Source organism: Cetorhinus maximus, chromosome 20 (genome assembly GCF_964194155.1).
Source record: "Cetorhinus maximus chromosome 20, sCetMax3.hap1.1, whole genome shotgun sequence".
Classification (NCBI taxonomy): domain Eukaryota; kingdom Metazoa; phylum Chordata; class Chondrichthyes; order Lamniformes; family Cetorhinidae; genus Cetorhinus; species Cetorhinus maximus.
The window spans coordinates 75,956,744-75,981,520 of record NC_135898.1 but is presented as its reverse complement, the minus strand read 5'-3'; the positions used below and the strand labels follow the sequence as shown (position 1 = coordinate 75,981,520).

General features: G+C 44.9%; 1 protein-coding gene across 2 annotated transcripts in view; it reads right to left on the bottom strand.

Annotated features, from left to right (window-relative positions):
- blnk (B cell linker) overlaps window positions 1-24,777 on the bottom strand; it is a 226,762-nt gene that overhangs the window by 136,863 nt on the left and 65,122 nt on the right. Inside the window, exon 1 of one of the 2 annotated variants that reach the window (XM_078564924.1) lies at window positions 20,304-20,590. The exons of the other annotated variant lie outside the window; for it this stretch is intronic. Within the exon in view, the coding sequence (XP_078421050.1) occupies window positions 20,304-20,317 (14 nt within the window). The 5' untranslated portion in view covers window positions 20,318-20,590. Of the gene's footprint in view, window positions 1-20,303; window positions 20,591-24,777 lie in introns of those variants that run through there. 2 annotated transcript variants of the gene reach the window in all.

Genomic DNA, 24,777 nt, shown 5'->3' with positions numbered 1-24,777 from the left:
TAAGCAACTCATATAGCACTTCACTCCCACTATGACTATTTTTTGTGTGACATATAGAAGCCCACTAGGAAAAGATGTCGCCTCAGTCACGGTCCTTTATTCAGCACAGGTTTCAGTTGTACATCATTTTTTTAGAGTTAGAGTCAGCTTTTTAGGGCTGTTAATTAAGTTCTATGAATTCTGTAGTGTGGCATGTCGACACTTGTTCCCTACATTATTGTGTTTTCTGTTCTCTCTAAGGCCTCAGTACCTGATAAATGTTCACATTGGCAATATTTTTCACTTGCTTATTCTGACTTCAATAAAGAACTAATCCATGAGTGAGAAAAAACCTCAGAAATAAAAAGTAGTTTAATGATGCATTTAAGTATATGCTTTTAAATCAATTGTAATGTCAAGGACAGCTAAAGACAACAGCTTTACAAATGGCCAATTTTTAGAATTGTATGCAACATTTCCTAAGTAACAGGATAAAACTTCTAGCCCACCTCAACATAACTGGATGAGGCTCTAAGCAGATGTACTGATTTGAGTTGCATTGGTTACAAAAAGTGGCCAATCATTCACTTTGCCAGGATCATCCCGGAATGCAAAACCCCTGGCTTCTTTTGTCTATTGCAAACCATGTTCTTAAACCCCTCCCCTTTGTCTCCTCCACCTCCTTCTCCGATAAGTACGAGGAGCTCAGGGACTTCTTTGTCATGACGATTTAGACCATCTGATCAGCTGCCACTGCAATTCCCTCTCTTCCACTGACCCACCAAGCCAAGTTTCCTCTAAAGCTCACTCCTGCCATATCCCTGAACTTGCATCTTTCCCTAGTTTCTCTCTTATGCCCCCTCATGTCCTCTTTGAAATCATCAAGTCCATGAGACCCACCTCCTGCTCATTCAATGTTATTTCCACAAAACTGCTGACCACTCAACTTCCCTCCTGTTCCCCATTAGCTGATGTTGTTAATGGTTCTCTCTCTCTACAGGCGGTGTCCCTCTCACCTTTAAATCTGCCATCATCAACCCTCTCCTCTAAAATTCAGCCCTTGGCATTGCCATTCTTGCAAACTACTGCCCCATCTCCAACCTCCTTTTCCCCTTCGAAGTTCTTAAATTTGTTTTTACCTCCTAAATCCACGCCCATCTTTCTCAGAACTCCATTTTTGAATCCCCCCCAATTCAGTTTCCTGCCCTGCCATTGCACTGAAACAGTATCATCAAAATCAGAATTATCAAAATGTGACAGGGACTAAGGTAAACTATGCCACCTCACTCTTGTCAACTTGTCTGCAGCCTTTGGCATGGTCACCCACACAATCCTCCTCCAACAGCTCTCCATTGTTGTCTAGGTGGGTGGGATTCTCTCACCTGGTTCCATTCTTATCTAACTAATCATAGTCAGAGAATCACTTGCAATGGCTTCTCTTCCTGCACCTGCCCCATTACTTCTGTTTTCCCCCAAGGATCTATCCTTTCTCCCCTCCTATTTCTCATCTAAATGCTGTCCCTCGGTGACATTATGCACACCATTAGTTTTCATATGTACGCTGGTAATGCCCAGCTCTATCTCACCAATACCTCGCTCAACACTTCCACTGTTGCTAAATTATCAAACTGCTTATCCAACATCCAGTACTGGATGAGCAGAATTTTTCTTCAATTAAAAACTGGGAAGACTGAAGCTGAGTTTGGTTCCCTTTCCAAGCTCTGTTCCCTAGCTACTGATCCCATCCCTCTTCCTGGGAACTATCAAGCTGATCCAAACTGCTTGCAACCTTGGTGTCATATTTGTCCTCGAGATGAGCTTTTGACTACATATCCACATCTTCACTTAGACTGCCTATTTCCACCTCTGTGCCCAACTTCATCCCTGCTTCAGTTCATCTGCTGCTGGAACTCTCATTCACGGTTTTGTCACCTTGACTATTCTGTTACTCACTGAGCTGGCCTCCCACACTCTACCCTCCATAAACTTGAGGTAATTCAAAACTGCAGTCCATATCCTTACTTGCACTAAGCCCCATCGAAGAGCTACATTGGCTCCTGGTCAAGCAATACCTTGATTTTATAATTCTCATCCTTGTTATTGAATCCCTCCAAGCCTTTCCCCTCCCTATCTCTGTAATCTTCTCTAGTCCTGCAACCCTCTGAGCCATCTTCGCTCATCTAATTCTGGCCTTTGGTACATCCTCGGTTTTAATTGCTCCACTATTGGTGAGCATGCCTTCAGCTGTCTAGGCCCTAAGTTCTGGAATTCCTTTCTTAAGCCTCCCCGATCCTTTCTTCCTTTAAGATACTTTATAAAACCTCTACCAAGTTTTTGGCAATCTGGCCTAATATGTGTGTAAGTGCTTTATAACGTTGAAGTGCCTCGGGACATTTTATTAAGTAAACAGTGCTATATAAATCTAAGTTGTTCTTGAAAAGTAAACTTGATAACAAGTTTTGAGCCAAGACAAGTTTTCACCTGGACCCAGAAAGGATTGTGCCAAGGAACAAAAATCCGACAATTATTTGCAGCCAAGGCAAGTTTTCACCAGGATTCAAATCAAAGTCTAAAATTGAACGAGCTGGTTTGCTCATCTCTTAACAGTTTTTAGTTATTAAGGTGTCTGGCCTAATTGCTATGTTTTTTTCTGTTCAACACCCAATATGAGTTGGTAGGCAAACATGCCAAGTACTTATTCTCTTTTGTTATTTTCAAGCCAGTTCATTATGTGGGATAAGGAAACAATTCCTTTTGGGTACAGTGTCTTATCTTTATTGTTTAAGTAGGCACTTCCTCCATCACACTCTGTAGATATTTTCCATCAATTTAATCAGAAGGAATGTGTCATTAAATGCTCTGAAAAGCACGCTTTAGCTTTTATACACTGATAGAATTATATATGGATGCAAGTAGCTGGACAGCCAATAAGAACAGAAGCACATGCAAAACTATCAAAAACAAGGGGTAGAAGTGTACTATCACAATTAAAAATTTATGCTTTTTTTGGAGTTGGGATACAGTTAAAAAGTACATTTTGCTTCAGCTTTACTGTTTAAACGAATTGACATATTGTACTGTCACTTGTGCATGAGTGATATTAATCTGTAATTTCATTGGCTGATCAAACATAGATTGAACTGTTTAAAAAAGGCTTTTTAAAAGCAGGAAAAGACACTGACTTAAGATTGCTGCCACAAATTACCTGATGCCTGGTATTGCTAGTTGGCCGGTTTCTGGAAAGTTCCAATGTGAATTACAATACAGACATGTCATGGCATCCTTCTATGGAATTTCACACCTGCTAATGTCAAGAACTACTTCAAAAGCTTTACTGAAAGTGTACTGGACCTCGCATTTGCACTTCTATAAGGCTACCTCTCAAGAAGAGACAGAATGTCTAATAGGACAATAGTTACATGGAAAGGTGTTCTTGCTATCTCATCAGAGAGTGGATAATGAATATTCAGGAGTTAATGGCTGGGACATTGCAGAATCTAATCACCTCAGCCATGAAACAAAATCCACAGCCTGTCTAGACATTAGCTAAGCAGATACCCTCATTATGGGGAGAGAGGTCATGTGACTAGAATAACAATTTTTGAAATCTCCTTTAATACAGCATAAAAGCTGCTAAAACAATAGTCGAGAAAAACCTGCCAGTTGGACAGTAATATTCTCCCCTTTCTCTTTTCCCTCAAGTCAAGACCCTACATTTTTACTGTTTAAAAATCCAGCATAGAAAGGTAGCGAATTTCCATTGAAACAAACCTCAGGTGAAAAAATCATCGACTCTGGAAAAGACAGACTACATTAAAAAATGTCTCGAATAACTGCAATTTTACATGGGGCTGCATCTTCCGGTTGGTGAGCGGGGTGGGGGGTGGGGTCTGACGTCACACCGCGTCATTTATATTTTCAGTTCGGCGGGCGTGCAGCCCAGTTGGCTGCGCACCCGCCGAACTGTCAACGGCCACTTAAGCCCTTTAAAAAAGTAATTAAACCAATTAATGGACCTGCCCGTCCAACCCTAAGGTTGGCGGGCAGGCAAAGAGCCCAGGCGGCCTTCAGAAAAAACATGGAGCCTCATCCAGGGGCGGGATGAGGTTTCATGAGGGATTTAAAATGTGCACAAAATGTTTAAATATAAGAAATTGACATGTCCCAGCTCATGTGACAGTGTCATGAGGGGACATGTCAGGAATATTTTTTCCATCCTTCTGCAAAATTTTTAAAACTTCCACCGATCTCCCTGAGGCAACACTTTGCCTCAGGGAGATCTGTGTGCTCTTTTGTGCGCATGTGTGAAAGGGCACACTCCCAGCTCAGGGAATTCCCCACCCACCCCGCCTGCACAGGGAGTGCACAGTGCTTCTGAGCCGATGTTATGCTGAGCGGGCCTTAATTGGCCCGCCCACGTAAAATGGCGGCACGCCCCCGACTGTGGGCGCCGATCAAGAATCTGCGCGCCCATACCCGCTCCCACACACCCCCCCCCAACCCCGACAGGGGAAAATGTTGCCCTTGGGCTTCAATTCCTGAAATCTCAAGACCACCATGGAGAAAAATCTGCCGCAGCCACAAATCAGCAAAGGACTCTTAAACGGTGAACTCTCTATTTTTTTTCTTTTTGCATTGAGCTTTAATTTGGCTAAGAAAGTAACTGCCTACTGTGTAACTTGCAATTCTGCATGTGTGTGTGTGTGTTGCGAAGGCTGGACGCAGGTTTAATTTTTATGTCTTTATCTGGGTGTTTTTTTTTCCTCAATAAAAACAAATGCCTTTTTATTTTAAACTCGAGAAAGCCTGCAAGACTAGTTTCTTATGTACAATCACTACATAAATGGTTAAACACAGACAGTGAGTGAATACCCATCATCCTTAATAATTCAAAAATGTACCCTGTTGTGTTCAGATTTGGGAGTGGTATCATGGGGAAATCATGGGCAGGATTTTCCCCTCGGCGATTTGGGGGCGGGGCCCACTCGCCGAGGGGAAACTGATGCGAGATGACGTTGGGAAGAATCCCCAATGTCATCCCGGTCCCTTTAAATTTTTAGGAAGGTGGGCGGACAGCGAAATCAGCTGTCTGCCTGCCGACCTGTCAATGGCCAATTGATGCCATTGACAGGCTCATTAAGAAAATTAAAGACCTGCCCAACCAAGCTTAAGGTTGGCGGGCAGGCCAGGAGCCCCAGCGGGCTCCAGATTATTCATGAAACTTCATGAAGATTCATGTCTGCTTTTTAAACATTTAATAAATTTTATGTGTTTATTATTAACATGTCCCATCTCGTGTGACATTGTCAAATGAGGGGGGGCATGTTAATAATTTCAATATTTGGACTTTACTTACCTGTCACGAATCTCCCTGAGACAGGACTTTGCCTCAGGGAGTAGTGCACCTCTTTTGAAATTTAAATTACTCTGGTTTATCTAAAAATGCAAATTCTCTCATTACACGTCATATTCTAATTATCATTTCAAACCTAGCTTCTCTTCTGGCACGCTAAACCTTTAGACCAGCTGTCTTTAATTCAATTAAGTCTCCCCCCACCCCCCACACACACAGACACACACTATTCATAGTTTACAATAAATTCCAATAACATTATGAAAATTATTATATTGTCCTGACACCCTCCTCCTTACCAAAAAAATGAACCATCATAATTTAAAAAGACAGTTTCATTTTCTTAACCTTTCTTACATTACCTCCTCTACATATTACACTATTACATTAATAGATGCATGTATTAACATAATATATATACAAATCATTGGTATCAATGGAAATCATTCCAGTCTAGTGTCCAGGTTTTAAATGTCCAATTTTCCCTTCAAGCGTCAAACTCTTGACAATGCATATGCAATCAGATTTTCCCATCCAGCCACATTTATAATCTATAGATTAAATGGTTACAGTAATAAACTCCATCTGAATAGAATTGCACTTCTGCCTCGAAATTTGTCCAGAAACTTTAAAGGATTTGGGTCTGCATAAACAATTGTTTCTGACAAATTGTTTGCAACGTAAATTTCAAAATGCTGCAATACTAAAACCAGACCCAAAGTTTCCTTTTTGATCGTTGAATACCTTCTCTGTTGTACATTCAACTTTTGTTAAAAATACCCTATCGGTTTTTCAATTCCATTTTCATCTTCTTGTAACAGTACGGCCCCAATGCCTATATTGCTTGCGTCAACAGCCAATTTAAATGGGTTGGCATAATTAGATAATGCCAAAGCTGGTGTCATAGTTAATACGGTTTTCAAACAATCAAATATCTTTCGACACTCCTGGGTCTATTGAAACTTCTTGTTCTTTTTTAATAGTTCAGTCAATGGAGCAACCACACTTGGCTAAAATTTGGTACAAACTTCCGGTAAAACCCACCCATGCCCAGAAATCTCAAAACATCTCGTTTTGTTGGAGGCACGGGAAAATCCATGATAGCCTTAACTTTCATATCTCTTGGAGCCACCTTACCGTGTCCAATGATATGGCCTAGGTACATAACTTGTGCTTTTGTGAATTCATTTTTATCCAAGTTCATCACCAAATTAGCTTCTTGTAATCGACAAAACAATTCTTCCAGATGCTTTAATGCTCCTCCCATGTCTGACTGAAAACTATCAAGTCATCAATATAAACAGCACAATTTCTCAGATCTGCAATTACTTTGTTTGTCAGTCTTTGAAATGTTGCAGGTGCATTTTTATACCAAATGGCATGACTTTAAACTGATATAATCCATCTGGCAGCATAAAAGCTGATATCTCCTTTGCTCTCTCCGATAATGGTACTTGCCAATATCCTCTTAGCAAGTCAATCCTTGTGATAAATTTTGATTCTCCTACTTTCTCAATGCAATCTTCCAGCCATGTAAATTATGAACATGTCCCATCTCATGTGACAATGTCACATGAGATGGGACATGTTCATAATTTACATAATAACTTTATTCAAATTTTTGAAACCATGCATGAAACCTCATCCCGCCGCTGGATGAGGTTTCATGTTTTATCTATTTGCCGCCAGGGCTCCTTACATTAAGGTTGGATGGGCAGGTCCTTTAATTGTTTAAATGACCCTGTCAATGGCCTCAATTGGCCATTGACAGGTCGGCGGGCCCGCAGCTGATTTTGCTGCGCCTCCGCCTTCCTGAAACTTTAAATGGGGCAGGATGACATCGGGGGTTCCGCCCGACATCATCCCGCGTCATTTTACGCATCGGCGAGCGGGCCCAACCCCTTGCTCGCCGCTGGCAAAATTCTGCCCACAGGCTTTGTGTTTCATCTGGTTTCGGTACCAATACAATAGGTGAACTCCAGTTACTGCAACTAGACTCAATGATATCATTTTGAAGCATGAATTAGATTTCTTTCTGTACTTGTGATAACTTTGCCAGATTTAATCTATAAGGATATTGCCTAATCGAAGATGAAACTCCTACACATACATCATGGGTAGCTAAATCTGTCCTCCCCAACTTATTCCCACAAATAGCTTTGTGTGACTGCCAAAGCTTTCCCAAATCACCTTGACACTTGTCTGGAAGGTAGCTCAATATTACATTTAAATTTTCAAGTACCCCCTCATTATCCAATTTGATTAGAGGAAAATCAATTTCAGAATCCAGCATTTCTACCTCTTTCTCATTATCTACCCCCACTAATACCTCCTTTTGGTCCTCTTCCCTGTCAAAGTACTTCTTAAGCATATTTACATGACACACCCTCTGCTTCTTTCTTCTGGCTGATTCACCCGCCTGCCAACTGTAACGTTGAATGGGCAATGAAAAATCGGTGTTAATTGCGCCATTAATAGGCTTAATTTCCCTCTTAATTATCGGCGGGTGCGCTTCCAAGTTTAGCGCCCGCCCACCAACTGAAATATCGCGCAAGTGCACGATGATGTCGGGACGCTTGCCCGACGTCATCATACGCTATTTTTACGCTCGAGCGGGTCAGGCATGCGCTCGCCTGTTCAGCAAAAAATTCTGCCCCTTCCCTTGTCTCCAAAGTACATATTCAGTGAGACCATTAAAAAAAAAATCAGTAAAATTGTGCTTTGGGCTTATTCAAATAACATCTTTCCCGACAAACAACTTGATTACTTTTGTCGAAAATCAATAATTCATTGTTGCAGCATTAAAGATTGTCAGATGCTCCCTCACTCACTGGTTCCTTTGGCATAACTAAGCGATACAGACCAGATACAGTTTCAATTCCCCGTCCGAGCTGCCCAGGTGGCAGTAAAGACACTTGGGTTGGCCTCAATATCCTGTGTGGAGGATAAAATCAGTTAGCAAAGCTAACTTTTTTGTAACTTCTGCATATTTATACATGGCACCAATTTTCAGATAAAGTACAGGGAAGGGCGGAGGGTTCTTCACTGTTATGTCTTACTGCTATTGGATTGTGTTGGCACTGCACATATGCTGAGGGAAAGGAAAAAGAGGAGAAGGGATAAACAGAAGGAGCCTCTAACTAGACAACTTTAATCTGGAATAGCAGTTTAATAATATTGTTAGAGAGTTAGGAGCAGGCTCACCCAGTAACCTTTCGCTGTGCTTGGGAGGAGATATGTGAAAATAAAGGAAATACATTTTGGAAACAAATTAAAATAAGATCTTTCAAAATACAATTGGATTGAGAATAGCGATTGTTATATCATTTCAAAATTAAGATTTCTTACTAGTCCCTAATGAAGAATTAAAAACAAAACACCTATGCAAACCAATACAATGTCAAGCATTATTGCCACAAACAATGGCAGTTAAAACAGATAAATTAGTTTGTTCCTTATTTTCTCTTGCCGTCACTAGTCCTCCCCTCTCTCTCCAATGAACTGTCCAGGAGAAAGGACCACGTTTGAACTAAAAGCTTGTGATGGCGAAAACAATTTGAGTTCATGTAGCACCACTCTATGGCTGTTTACGCAATGTGCTAGCATCATATAGATAAAAAGCAAAAGCAAAAAACACATTTAATGTGACCAAATCTTTTGTCAGCTTTTGCGGTGTAAAGTTGTTTGGGGACTTTCAAGGGACTGCTTTGTTCTAATTCTGAGCACTAGATGCAAAGCACGCTACAGCCTGAAAATGACAGAAGAGGAAACAAAGCATGCAAAGGTTAACATAGTCTATCAAACCTGAATGTAATCATTATAACCATCGGAAAAACAACCTGATATAAAAATCTCAGAACTTTACCAACTTTTATGTTGTAGTGAATAGCATTTGAGTGAAAAATTTCTCACCAACAATAAAGAGCTAAATCCTACTTAATACTGTTTACATGGTAAACACGACAAATTTATATGTGTTGGCTATTTAGGAACAGGAGTGGGATATTCAGCCCCTCTGAGTCTGCTCCGCCTTTCAATTTGTTAGATCAGGGCTGATCTGTACCTCAACCCCATTTATCTGGTATCATTCCATATTCCCTGACCACTCCACAAACAAAAATCTATTGATTTCAGTCTTGAAAACTACAATTGACCCAGTATCCACATTCTCGTGGGATTCCAAATTTCTACTACATTTTGTATAAAAAAATGCTTCCTGACATCAACCCTAAATGGTCTGGCTGTAATTTTTAAAATTATGCTGCTTTATTCTGATTTCTGCCACCAAAGGAGATATTTTCCATTTATCCTTCTTTGAATGTTGAATCATTTCAGCATTTTAAACACCAGGGGCTGAATATTATTAGGTGATGGTGGGGGGTAGCGGGAACTATTTAATCAGGCGGGAAAGTGTTGGGTGAAGACTACCTCGCCTTTCAGAATTCCCCCGTGTTAAGCCCGGGGTGGGAAGGCTTAAGGACGTCCTTCCTACCTGGAAACCAATTAAGAGCAACTTAAGAATGCCATCTTGTCGCTGCTGGAATTCAACCAGGGGGGAGTGGACCACACCGTGAGGGAAATCCATCGGGAAAACTCTGGTGGTTATGCCTGCGGCCATCGGTGATGGAGATGGTGGGGGTCCCTTTTACTTGGCCCCCATGCCCAATGGAGATACCTGCTGGAGGTATGGGCAGCTCCTGGGTGAAACCCCTAGCTGCCCTGAGAAGTAATCGCCCTCCTCTCCTCGTCAGACTGGCCCTGGCGAGTCTGCCTCATTTACCTTCACTCCAGGCTTCAGCCATGATCCTGCAGCCTTAGGCCTCTTGCATTACTGGCAGTGGCCACTGCTTTCTGTGGCGCTGCGAGTTGGGCACTGGACAGCTTCCAGCTTCTGATTGGCTGGCGGCTCTTGGAGGCGGGAAATTCCCTGAGGATGCTGAGTAACCCGACCCAGACCAGGTGAGAGTCATCTGCACACACTTACTTCCTCACACAATTGTCCTCCTTACAGGAAGCCTCGTTTTAGTAACTATGATTACATTTTCACTTTTGATAGATGGAGACAAAGTTTTAGATTTTAGTATAAAAACTAAGTTCATAAGGATATTTTTAACACAAAAACAAATCTCCAATATGTTCAAGAGCATTTGTTATTTTATCCTACACAAAGGTTTGTCCATGCATAGTTTTCTTGCTGGGGGAACACTGGTGCACACCACCTATGAAGCAGTATTTACGTTTTGTGACACACAGAAATGATTGTGTATAGCCTGGAAATGGGTGCATGAGCCAGATAACAGTTCCAGGATAATGAATAAGGGGACGCTGCAGAGTTGTCATTTACGCAAAATAGGCTGTTCCACGGAAATCAGAATGGCCCAGGTTTTGCGATTGTAATGACAGCAATGTTTGTCAGCATTACTCCGTGAAGATGACAGCAAATTCTGGAGCAGGATTTTCCCTAGCTGCTGTCCCGATGGAGATAGAGTCAGTCATTCTGATTTTCATGAGGGGTGCCCTCTTAGTTGGCCTAGGGACAGGTTCTCTGTCCAATTAAGGGTGATGGGTGGGCTCTCGAAGCTGCAGAGCCAATCAGAGGCCTTCCAGCTTGAAAGGAACAGCAGGCTGCAATAGGAAGAAAGTAAAGGAGAGGGCAAAGTGCTCTCTCTCTCAAATTTATTGAAAACTAAATTTAAAAATGGCTTTTGCAGCCAGACCACCACAGTTGCAGGGGGAACTGGGGGTGGTGGGAAAACACCTCTACTCCTGCAGCCAGGCAGACAGGGAGGTGCTATAGGCCTGCCCGGGGGGGTTGGTCACCTCCAGGCACCTAAATTGATCCCTGGCTGTCCGTGGAAGCCTGGATGTCCCAGTCAGCCTCTTTTAATTGGGCTTGTGGCTCTTCTTGAACTGTGTTGGCTACCTGCTGCGTGTGGGAAGGTAGTCCTGCCTCCCCCTGATCCTGCCTCAGCAAAAATGGCCCGGAGGCACGATGGAAGCGGCAGCCAACAAGTCGGCCGACGGAGCTACACTTAGCTTCTGCCTGTGTCCAATCCCGGCCCCAGTGGAGGCCGAGGATCCAATCCTTGGTGTCCATTGATGTGCAGCTAAACATGGAACCCTGAAGCTGCTATCACTGATTTCCCCAATTCCCCCATAGGGTGGGGCTGCTGAATCCTCACAGATGGGAATCTTAAGAAATCACATGATGGGAGATGAACTTCTGCTTTCTACTGTCAGTTTCACTGTTCAAACCCTTGAAAAAGCTATACCTCGTTGAATGAGGTGCAACTAGGTTTTTAATGGCATACCAAGGCGCAGCTTAATTTTATATTTGTGAAATAACAAATTTCTCTTATGACTAAAAATCAAAATCCACAGATTGTGAAGATAATTTTTTAAAAGTATGTTTATGTTTTTCAGCTTCTACCTTAATTCTATATGTATATGTTTCAATCTTTATTTCAGTCTCTGGAAAAGGATTATAAAGTGAATGATAATCAGTGCTTTTTACTTTCTGGTTCTGTAAGAACTCTTCAAAGTGATTGGCTGCTTCACCTACTTGATCCCCTGTAGTTTGCGCCAGAATGAGATTAATATCAGGAAAGATGAAACTCATGTCATCAGGATCACAAGATCTTTCTTTGGAGTCAGCAGCGAGGGCTGTTACTTCACCTCTGATCGCAAAACCCAGGCTATGATTCATCTCAAATACAGTTATCCATCATTTAGCACATGTTCCTGAAGAATGACACGCTGAACAAAAATGTACTAAATGAAAATAACTTTCTCATAAGAAAGCATGTAATAAGAGTGGGTTATGTCCCTGACCTGTAATTTTTCAATTAGAAACCTATTTTTATGTATTCATTTAATATATTTAATGTCATTTATGTATTAATTAAATGCAAAACACACAAATAAGTAACAAGTAATGACTAACCAAATGTTAACCAGATGCAGAAACTTGCATGATTAGTTACAGGAAGGTGTGAAACATCAAACCACCGGGACCAAAATGATTTGGCTGCAATGAAGCTATTAGGGTGGAAGTCGAGCCCCAAGATACTGAGTGCAGCTGGGGTGTCTGATAGGGCCTAACAGGGCAATCAACTATACCGGATTTTCCAGGACCATCCCATAATTCGGCTTTAGCCCTGCGTCTCAGGTCAAGCCTTCTTGGGATGCGTTTTGTCCCAGATTCCGAAGGCAAAATTTTTAGCTCGGCGACCCGCCCCAGTGTAAAATGACAATTAAAACCTGTTAAGGCTTAAGCTGTTAAATTATCAATTGACTCGAATTACAGTTGGCGGGCAGGCAAAAAGGCCAAGCGGCCTTTGCACTTTTTAGGAAACCTCATCCGCGGGCGGCATGAAGTTTCCTAAAGCCAATAAAAGTAAAATAAACATTTTAAATCTTAATTATTAACGAGTCCCAGCTCGTGTGACAGAGTCACGCGAGGGGACGTGTTTCATTACATTTTTAATTTCTTTATTTTTTTTATATAGGCAGCTCTGTGCCAGGTTATGAAGCACGCACCCGCGCACGTGTGTGAGGTTTGCGCTCGCCCTCCTTCCCCCATCGCCCGCTCAGCGCTGCCGCTCGGGTTTCACGCTGGGCAGGACTTGTTTGGCCCGCCAGCGTGAGATCGCCTTCCGGCCCATGATCGCCGTCCCGACCACCCCTGTCCGCCCCCACAGGGCCCACCCGACATGGGTCAAATCCTGCCCCTAGACTGCTGGCAGGTCTTTTTTTCCCCTGCGTGTGCGTCGGGTGCAGCAGGTTCACAGCTGATGTCCAGGGTTGTCCAGCATGTGTCCAGGCGGCAGGCGGGTTAGGCGCCTCCTCCCACACCACCCCCCCCCCCGCACGTCTCTCACAGGTTTGCCCCGCACCCTCACCCTCACCCCCGCCCGTCCTCACCAACACACTCAGGGTGAATTGCCCCTTATTTTTTTCCAGCCACAAGCTGGTCACCCTGGGACAAGGATGTGTTTGGTCTTCGCTCAAAATCTTATCCACAGCCGTTCTGCATAGGGGCCTGGGTGGGTGCAAATTTTCTCAATCTCAAAAATGGCCCTGATATCAGAAAGGGTGGAGTGGCAGAACTGGTGGCCACCTAAGGGATCAGGTTTGGGCCTCTCATCAGCAACACCAACACCAAGGAAGCGACTTGGGCGCAGGCTAAAATTGTAGAGGCGGACTAAAGAGCACCTTAGCCGTGCCACAATACCCACTCTCTCAAGATGCCATTTAAATAAGTTGACCTAGCCATGACCCTGGATAGTGTAGTGAGATCAGAATCATGCAGGGTAATGCCTGACCAACCATGCTTACTGGTGCACAGGCAGTAATCACGCTCGTCAAAAATAGAGGTCATAGCCGGCGGGGCTACTTGGAAATGTTGCCTTATCTTAAAACTGATGTAAATCAAAAATGCATTATTAGAACATGCTCTAATCTGGCGGGGGGTGGGGGGGTGATATCTGTGTTGATTCTGTGTCAGAATATTTTTGCATGTAACAGCAGATAAAATTATAATGAAGCTGGGAAGTAACATGAAAGACTCTGGGTGAGTCCTAAGGCCTACCTTTCAAAATGTCAGTCAAATACAGCTGATCTACAAAGTGGGTTTGTAGTTCACTAATGCCAAGAGCTGTGTCACTTTCATGTTAGAAATAAATTCTCGTGTTCGTTTGAATATTTTTGCATATTTGGATAGTTTTGGAGTGGATGTGTTGCTGGACAAGTAATCCAGAGGCCTGGACTACCGATCCAGGGGGTGCATGAGGTCAAGTCCCATAATGACAGCTGGAAAATTTAAATTCAGTTTATTATTCCAGATTTACTTAATTAATCATGGTGACCATAAAACTGCCAGATGATTCATTAATATCCTTTAGGAAGGAAATCTGCCTTCTTTATAGAGTCTGGCAATATAGGAAACTCCAGGGGCAGCAATATCCGGTGGGCGAGCGGGGGCGGGGCCCGTGCGCCGATGCGTAAAATGAAGCGCGGTGACTTCGGGCGTGTCCCGACGTCACCGCGCGTCGTTTAGATTCTCAGTCCGGCAGTCGGCTGCGCGCCCGCCGAACTGTCAGCGGCCAAACTGTCAGCCGTCACTTAAGGCCTTTAAAAAAAGTAATTCATCTAATTAATGGGCCTGCCCGTCCACTCTTATGGTTGGCGGGCAGGCGAAGGGTCCAGGCGGCCTTCCGAAAAAGCATGAAACCTCATCCAGGGGCGGGATGAAGTTTCATGAGAGATTTAAAATGTTTGGAAAATTTTTTAAATAAAATGGACATGTTCCAGCTTATGCACCAGAGTTACATGAAGGGACATGTCAGGAATGTTTTTTTCTGCCTTTAATAACGTTTTCACACTTGAGCCTCAGGGAGATGAATGCACTGTTCCGCGCGCATGCACGAAAGAGCTCACTCCCGGCTCAGGGAAATTCCCCCCACTCCTCTCCCCTCCCCGCCCGCACAGGGAGTGCACAGCGCTTATGGGCAGACGTCACGCTGGGCAGGCCTTAATTGGCCCGCCCACATAAAATGATGGCACGCCCCGGACCGGGAGCGCTGATCAGGAACCCGCCCGCCCGCGCCCGCTTCCGCACATCCGCCCCGATGGGGGGGAAAATGCTGCCCCAGACCTGGAGTTGGTTGACTATTAACTGCCCCCTGCAAAATGCCTCAGCTCACCATTCGATTGCACCAAAACTGCTATGACGTTCAGCACACAGATTTCAGTGATTCAAGTGGGCTCACCACCACCTTCTCACGGGCAAATAAGGATGGGCAATAAATGTTGGCCTTACCAGTGACGCCCACATCCATGAATGAATAAAGAAAAATGGGCATTTTAAGTTCTCAGTCAGAATCAGCAAAGCCCAACTAGTTGTGGGAGCAGTGTTAACAATCAAATTAAACAAATGGCTAGTTTTTAAGGCAGCAGACGAAGTTCAACCGAGTTAGGAGGGAACAGCTTTCTGTTCCAGGCTGCTGATACTATCTTGATTTCTTGGCACTGAGAAGCGGAAAAAGATTCTTGACGCTCCATTGGTCCTGCAACTGTTAAGTAGTTAGGTCTTTAATACCATGTGATGCCTGGATTCCCTTGGTTACAATTGGTGATGACGCTTGTTTAACAATGCCTAACTGGCATGACTGGATCTGCTTGTCTATCTTGTTCTGTAAACACACTGCAGCTGTTCTTTACAAGGGCATTCAGTGACCTTAGCCAAATTTGGCATTGTATTCCTTAGATTAAATGACAAGTATCTTATGCAATGGTCACGAGCCTCCATATCACGAATTCTATCTGCTACCTCACACTGGTATTTTCACATGTGCACTCCGCTATCACGACAGCGTATGCTTTGAAAGCATATGGACGAGTTGGAATATGGAGCACTTAGTCCTTTCATTATGCTTCATTTTACACAGTAATACCATTGGAAACAATTGGTAAAAACGCAACTGTGCAGGCACTTTACTTTTGATGTAGGCAGTATATTACATGGCTTGGCTCTCTGCATAGTTACATATATGCCATAGCCATTCAAATTCTAATACTCATGTTTTTGGCAACTTATTCATATCCCTATCTAAGCAGAACAGAGTTGGTTAGTGATGTTATGATATAACCAATGTTTCTTCTAATTTCTTTTTGCTGTAAGCGGCCTGTTTGGGCGCACTGCATGTTTCCTTTACAATTGGGAGCGCAGATGTGTAGCTTAAAGGGAACCTTGCTTGTGTGAGGCATGCTTGTCCCCTGCTTATAATCCGGGTGACTGTAGCTGAGAGGGAACATTGAATACAACCCAAAGGGATTTGCTTAGCTTTTTCTACGTGCTTATTTTGAGCAGGGCGAGTATGATATTTTCTAGAGATTCAACTTCTGCTTGTGGCACCTAAGACTTATGGGCAACCTGAAACAGAATGCACAAAACCATGACAAACCAGACTAAAGAATGTGATGTTTGAAGCTATTATTAACTGACTACTCTAAACTACTCCTGAACAGAAGCTAAGACGTTTTGTTTCAGATTTTGACAATGAGGGATCTGGAACGCAGAAGCAGGAAATAAAGAGCCTTTAATCGGACAAAACTCAAATGTTGCAAGTGCGGGATGGAGAGGCTGTGCAGCATATTCTACCTGCTACCTCACATTGGTGTTTTCATATGTGCACTCTGCCATCAAGGCAGTGTATGCTCTGAATGCATAGGGAACGAGGTGGAATATGGAGCACTTAGTCCTTTCATTTTCATACAGAAAAAAGACAATGCTTGTGAATTACAGTGAAATTTACCACATTTATTTAGAATTCTGCCTAAAATGTTAGAACAACAAAAGCAGGTTAGCCAGATTCCACTTAACTTGAAGTTTAAAAACGTGTTCCAGTACTCGTGTTACCACAGTGGGTAATCAGTGTCAGAATTAAACCACACATTATCACAGAATCATCAGCCACATTTCGTTGCATTCTGTTACATGATCACACACCATAAATGAAATCCAGAACATGATTTTAGTTACCATTATATTTTTAAAAACGACAATTGCTCCATACATTCGTTGCATTCAGTTGTCTTGTTGGCTGATTTTCTTTTAGCAATGTTGGTCAATTAAGTAGATTATGGCAGGCTTTTCAGAATGGTAGAATCGTCAGTGCCTACCAATACCATCCACCCTAGCCTTCAATCTTTGGACGGATCTCTTTTTCCTGTACTAATTGTTGGGAGTGAATTATATCAACCGCTGATAATTTTTCAACCCTTACCCGAGTTGTTTTGCTGGCCGCTTCTTAACACTCGCCTGTGGTCTCTTCATTTTCTGCTTTTATTTGTACTCAGCAGACTCAACCTTCATCCTTATACCACTGCACATTTTTCTGTATATTTATGACCTTTAAATCTCTTTATCCAAAATATTACCAGTTTTTTTTCTGTCAAAATATAAACCACTTTTATGCTCGAAGGCACAGTTTTTGTTCTGTAACTTTGCAAGAACTGTGCTTTTTCTCTAAACATCCAGAAATTTAACTGCAATAAAACCTTCAATAACGCACAAAGAAACATTAACCTCAATGGCTTCACTGTTTCGTGGTAGGGGCGGTTGCAAAGGTGAACCTGGTGTTTCTTGCTAAAATAACAAACATCTGCCATTCAGCAGCTTTGCAAATATGGACCCACAGCATCAGCTGAAAGGAACAAGCCCCAATATGTGTCGACTTGTTTTCTGAAGTACAGAACTGGACTGATCTGATCAGCAGTTTTCACAAACCCTCCTGGGCCTTGACAGTGTAAAATATTGCTTAGCTTTGTGGCACAGAACTCCCAGTTCCATGCATTTTCTTTTCAAAGGCCTGGCCTGATCTTGTCCTCCTGCAGAGAACAGGGGGAGAATTTTCTCCCCATTGTGCGGGCTGCCCGCGATCGGCTGCGCACCACCATTTTACATAGGCGGGGCAATTCAGGCCCGCCCAATGCGATGCACACCTGGAAGCGCTCAGCGCTCCCTGTGCGGTCGGGGTGAGGAGGGAGAGTCGGGGCCTGAAATCTTTCACACATGCGCGCGGAAGAGCGCAGAAATCTCCCTGAGGCACTAAAAAAGTTTTAAAAATTATTCAGACATGTCCCCTCATGTGACAGTGTCACATAAGCTCAGACATGTCAATGAATTTTAATAAAAATTTTTATTGAACTTATAAGCCCTTCATGAAACCTCATCTCGCCCGTGGATGAGGTTCCATGAAAAATGCAAAGGCTGCCTGGGCTCTTCACCTGCCCCCCCGCCAACCTTAAGGTTGGACAGGCAGCTTAGTTGATGATTTCAATTGGTATTTAAATGGCCTCAACAGGTCTTTGACAGTTCGACGGGTGCCCAGCCGACTCCGGTGCGCGCCCGCTGAACTGAAGATCGGAAAGATGCGCGGTGACATTGGGACGCACGCCCGACATCACCACGTGTTATTTTAAGTGTCGGCGAGCAGGGTCCACCCCCGCACGCTGACCAGAAGATTCAGGCCCTGGTGTTGTTTTTAGCCACAGTAACTCCCTTCAACTGCAGATAACTCCGGTGTATTTGGCTGTGAGCTGGGCACCCCTGAGGTCCCCCTGGTAATCAGAGCTGCAGAATATGCCTTTGATATGCTGAATGCTCACACTGACTACTAATTGCAACATACATAAGATAAAAGCAAAATACTGCGGATGCTGGAAATCTAGAGCAAAAACAAAAATACCTGGAAAAACTCAGCAGGTCTGACAGCATCTGCGGAGAGGAACACAGTTGACGTTTCGTTTTAAATTGCAACATACATGCTATGTTTTGTAGGAAAGTACAATAGCCATACAAGCTCTCCAGATAACAAGTGTCAGTTTATTGTTCCTCCCAGAACTAAAACAACCTCGTACAACCATGGGAAACAACTTCATAATCGTGATTGTCACATTGTCAAATTAGCTATAATTCCCCTAAAACAATTTGCAAGTACTGGTATATTTACACTAGTGTCTGTTCAGGCCCTTAAAGTCACTCCATTGTATCCAATGTTCCTTTCCACTGATGGCTGCATACTTTCTCCTATTACTTAAATACCTTCCCAGTATTAATGCTATCAGAATGTAATAATTTTAGTAAATTAACTTAATTAACCTTTATTTAATGCATTAATACCTGCTCAACACATTATTAACGTCCCTTATTATATTTAACCTACACACAGCAGAAACTGGAAATATTACACTGCTTATGTAGGCATACAAAACAGAAAATGCTGGAAAAAAATCAGCAGGTCTAACAGCATCTGAGAGAGAAAAACGGAGTTAATGTCTCGAGTCCGTATGACCCTTCTTCAGGACTTTTAGCATCTACAAGATGCACTGCAAGAATTCACCAAGGCTCCTTCGACAGCACCTTCCAAACTCACGACCACTACCATCTAGAAGGACAAGGGCAGCAGATAGATGGGAACACCACCACCTGGAAGTTCCCCTTCAAGTCACAAGCCATCCTGACTTGGAAATATATTGCCATTCCTTCACTGTCGCTGGGTCAAAATCCTGGAACTCCCTCCCTAACAGCACTGTGGGTATACCTACACCACATGGACTGGCAGCGGTTCAAGAAGGCAGCTCACCACCACCTTCTCAAGGTCAACTAGGGATAGGCAATAAATGCTGGCCTAGCCAGCGAAGCTCACATCCCGTGAACGAATAAAAAAAATGTCCTGCTAAGGTATCCAAATGGTGCAGCACAACCTTTGCTTCTAGCCTGTCAAGAGCTCCCTATCGCCATCAAACTAGAGTGCTTGAAGGAGGGGAGGATAAAGGGGTGAAATTTGTTTTCCATTGATGCTTCAATGAACAATAGATTAAATCTTGTTCCTTAATAATTCAAAGAGGAAATCAAGGCAGCCACACCTCCTGTATTACTAGAATACAGCTTTAAAGGCAGAAGTTTCATGAATTAATATTTGGAAAAATACAAATCAGCGGTTCACAGTAGCACTGGATTTCAGGATTTGGGATCCTCCAATCCCTCATTTATCCTGAAATTGAACTTCTTCTCCCCACTATCTCCCACTTTTTAATCCCATTTCCCATCAGAAGCCAGAAAAGCTCTGAGTAGAACAATGGCTAAGGTTATGTATAAGTATAGCTCAATCTTTTGCATATGTATAGGTATAGTTCGATTCTATGAATATGTATGAATATAACTATATCTTATGCATATGTATAAGTATAGTTAGATCTGACCGTCGCAATCCTACGCTCCTTCGTTTGAAGGACTGACATTTAAGATCAAAGTGGTCCAAATTCAGCAATTAGGCAAAAATTTTGCGTCTTCCATTTAGAATATTTACTATCATAGTAAAAGGCTGAAACAGACTATGCAGTATTTAACACTTTGCTTCACAAATTTCTATCAATTTACTCACAAAAATTCAGAAATAATGCATACCTGACACCTTTCATGCTGCTGATCTACTTTACACCTGGCTGTGAACGAGTATTTCTGCACTTGTCTGCAACACTTTGTAGCCTCTGGCTCTGTGCGTAGGCTGACAGATATAACCTCTTGTGGAAAGCCAGTAGAAAAAGGAAGTTTGAAAATAGATTTTAGTAAATCGTCTCCCAGGGCATTCTTTCAGTATTGGTTCAAAAAAAAACCTGAGTAAGATCAAGACTTTTGGAAAGTTTCACTGAGTTAAAGCTGAAAGCTGTATGACATCCACAGTTACAGCTGAGGCTGTGCCTGAAACTTCCTTGTTTTTATGTGTGATCACAGGTGAAGTGACATTTGGTCTGACAATTGTGGGCGTGTTATTAAGGCAGTATTCCAGGAAAGCTCATGCTGATTATGTTTGCACTTCCTCCTGTCACCTGGTGATCTTTTATGTATTATCACTATGATAACACGGGGTGGGGGCAGGACTCTGGACTTTAAGGCCGGAGCCCTGGTGAGGGGGTCAAATGCAAACTGCCGGTGTGTCAGGAACTGTCACCCAGCAGCGATTTTCCCTGGATTGGCCAATTAGTGGCGAGAGGACGCGCTCGCTATTCAAATAAGGTCAACAGGTGGGTTCTCGAAGCTGACGGGGGCCAATTGAAGGCACTCTGCCTCTGAAGGAGCTGCATCCCGCTGTTGAAGTAAGGGAGAGAGAAAGAGAGAGAGAGAGAGAGAGAGAGAGTCTCCATCTTGAGGTGCCACCTTAGCAACTTCCAAACTCTTGAATTAAAAAATTGCCACAGCTACCGGGCCACCATTGGAAGGGAAGCCCCTGCCCAGGGCAGCTCGTGGCCCAGGTAGGCCTCAAAGCTAGCCTGGGAAAATCCAGTCAGCCTCTGATGATCGGCAGCACAAAATTATCCGCCTGCTTCTTACCATCTTGTGCCCCTTATCAGGGTGAAAACTTTCTCCCATGGGTCAGGCGGCAGATGGACTCTTGGCTGAAACCCAGTTTCACTGCCCCCTTTCTTCTGCACCAGAGTTTCCTCAGGTAGAAGGGGTGTGTGTGGGGAGGGAGGGGGGGCGGATCTTCCATAATGTAGCCTATGGCAGGAGAGGGTCTCCAGGCCTTCCGGCAAGAGCTGTCGGCCTGGTGGATGGCCTGGGGTGGGGATGCCTCGTGGTCAGGCACCGTGTACCCATCGGAGGTCCCCGCAAGGTGTGAACTCCCCACCTGCGCCCCCAGTGGCGCTGCTGGGACAGGGCAGCTGCTGGCCATTTGATTGGTTGGCAGCTCTTTGGGTGGAATCGTCCCAGATTTGCACTAAGTGCGGTAGTGGGTCGGAAAAACGACGTTTTACCCGCCGGCCGCAACTCACGCCGTATCGTCCAAAACTCGCCGTATTAATTATGCATTCCCGGGGAAACATGCCATATCAGGCTGCCTCACATTCGCCCGCCACGCCCTCACTTCATCACGCTGGGCGCTATATTTAAAGTGCTGCCATGCGCACACCTCCCAGTGCTTCAAGCTGCACAGAAGACATGGCCTCAAAAGACAAAAAGACTGCAGCCCCCAGGCTCAGTGACGTGTCCCTCAAGTACCTTTTGGAGACCCGTGGAGACCCGCCGTGATGTCCTCTACCCCCACTCTGGCTGCAGGATGAGCAGCAACATCGCCAATCTGGCTTGGGAGGTGGTGATCGCGGTGGTCAACACCCTGCAAAAAAGGACAGCCATCCAGTGACGCAAGAGGATGAATGATCTCTGTTCCGCCAGGGTAAGTCACTCTTCTCATCACTCTCAACTCACACTCACAAACCCGTCACACGTCCACAGGGCTCTCACAACTCAAGGGACAACACCATTAACTCTCACACACACCCTCCCTCATGTCTTCCTCAGACTCTTGAGCTCGCATCCTCATCCCGTCCATGGCTCCGCTCACCACACAAACATTCCACAAAGTGCCGTGTGTCCTGCTCATGCTCTCTTCATCTGTTTTCATGCAGGAGAAGCTGGCTCACAACAGCAGGGAGAGGTCCCAGACCGGGAGTGATGCGGCCCACATTAGACCCCTCACTCACTTTGAGGAGTGTGTCATCGTGCTGACTAGTGAGGATATGGAATGTGCCTGCGGTGATGAACTCAATGCAACTGTGAGTGCTCTCTCTCCTGCTTTTGTCTCTGCTGCCATGCACTAATTATCTCTACTTTGGTTCACAGGGAGCTCTGCCAAGCGACCGACATTCTCAGCCAGTCAGTCCCTCAGCTCCATCCAGGTCATCACCTCCAGCCAAGAGGACACCTTCTCCATTGAAGAGCTGGAAATAAGCAGCCTGGAAGACTGTCACAGCGCTTAGCCACACCCTCCACCAGCGCAGAGATCTAGATCTAGAGCAGGCTCAGGTTCATAATCTGGTGGTCACTCCATGGACACGTGTCCAGAACATGAGGAGGCAGGTTCAGCCGAACACACCGGCACTTGGAGGACAGCTGGGGAAGAGGCATCTGTGAGGTCCGAGTCAGATGACGGACCTCTGTATTTGACCTTTCAACTCATCCTGGAGAGTCAGCAGAAGATGTGGGAACATCTTGCAGAGCTGTTGGAAGCCCTCAACAGAGTGGCGCATGAGTTGGAGGGGTACGTCTGCCTGCTCTCTAATGAAGTGATGCCCACATATGCGCATGTGGAGGTCTGCATGGGGTGGATGGCAGACACCATGGAGACCCTAGTTCAGCAGAACGTGGAGATGTGTGCAAACCTGCTCTCCATCGCGGGATGCATGGGTGAGTTCCAGCAGTGGTGACACGAGAGGAAAACTGGGCACCTTGATGTCTCCCCAGGTGCTCCTTCCCCTCAAGGAATCAGGCCAGGGTCCTCCGACACCCAAAGGGAGGAGTAGTGGCAGTAGGACACCCCTGGGTCATCCACTCACGAATCTGAGGCTGTCCTCTCCCTCCAAGCCCCCTTTGCCTGTGACCCCCTCAACCCCATCCTCTCTCACCACAGAAAGAGCAGCTGGCCCATAGGAGAACAGCCAAAGCAAGACGGGGCCCCCAAGGCCTTGGCTCTCCAGAGGACCCACGCTAAAGGCATCAGAGGCAACAGGGCCAACCATTGTACAGGCTGTCTTTACCCCTGCTGCAGATGTCAGGGCAGCACCTAGTAGTCTAAGACGTTCAAAAGTTAAGAAATTCTGATCGCAGTTGGTTGCACGGTGAACACATTTTGTCACTACAATCTGTAAATATATTCACTTTCACTGAGTGATGTGTAATGCTGTCTTTCAGCTTCATTGTCAGGCTTCAGGAGTCCTCCCCCTGCATCCCCCACCGCCCCCCGTCCACCCCCAGCAGTTCAGCTGCATGCAGCTGGACCATGAGTGATTCTGGAGGGAGAAGTGTGTGTGTGTGGCACGGCCTTTCCAAGCCTCATGCAAACACACTCCCACACACACAGATCCTTTCCCCATCACACTCATCTCGCTGTCCTGAGCATTTTCAATGCTGCCTGCTGGGGTTCTCTTTCTGTTGTCTATCTGAGCTGAGCTGCATCTCCACCCACCCACTGATCACACTCCCATACAGCACCTGTTCTCGTCCACCATGACTCTCGTTTCACTTTCGATTTAGCCAGCATGGTGGTGGTACAATTTTTCGTTCACTCCCCCGTCCTTTCCCCTCACCCAGTCAGCCATTTCCTTTCCCCCATCACTGTTGATACCCCAGCATCACCTTCCACCTCCCTTCTGTGACCTACCAGCCACAGCCCTTTACCTTTGGGGATACCCACATGAGCATGCACATTCCCTTCCTTCCCAAAAATCCCACCCCCAACCACATTAACCTCCACGACCTCCTCCTTCCCACCCCCAGGGTCAATGTCTGCCTCCAGGTCCCCACCAATCACCATCGCCATCCCTTCTACTGATACTGTTGAACCCTCACCCTCTTACCCTACTGCCTCACTCTGCCCTCGGTCATTCTCACCATTTCTTCATACCATGCCCACCCTCAGTTCTTTCCTCAGGAGGCAGTCATGACTCATCAGAGCCCTCCCTTGCACGTTCAACCTCTGAACTCCTTCGCCCCCTTGGAACCCCTTCCCTTCTTGGAACCCTTCCCTCCCCTCCCCCACCACAGCTCCTTCCACCCTTAGAACCCCTTCCCCCCTCCACCGCAACTCCTTCCACCCTTGGAACCCCTTCCCTCCCTGGAACCCCTTCCCCCCCTGGAACTCCTTCCCTCCAGAACTCCTTCCCCCACCCTGGACACCCCCCTCTTAGTCCTTCCCCCTTCCTAACTCCTTCAGACACCCTTGCTTCTTCCACCACCCTTAGTCCTTCCCCCACCCTTAGTCCTTCCCCCTTCCTGACTCCTTCCTCCTGCCTTACTTCTTCCTCCTGCCTTACTCCCTCCCCTCTCCACACTCCTTCCCCCACCCTTACTTCTTCCTCCACTCTTACTTCCTCCCCTCTCCAAA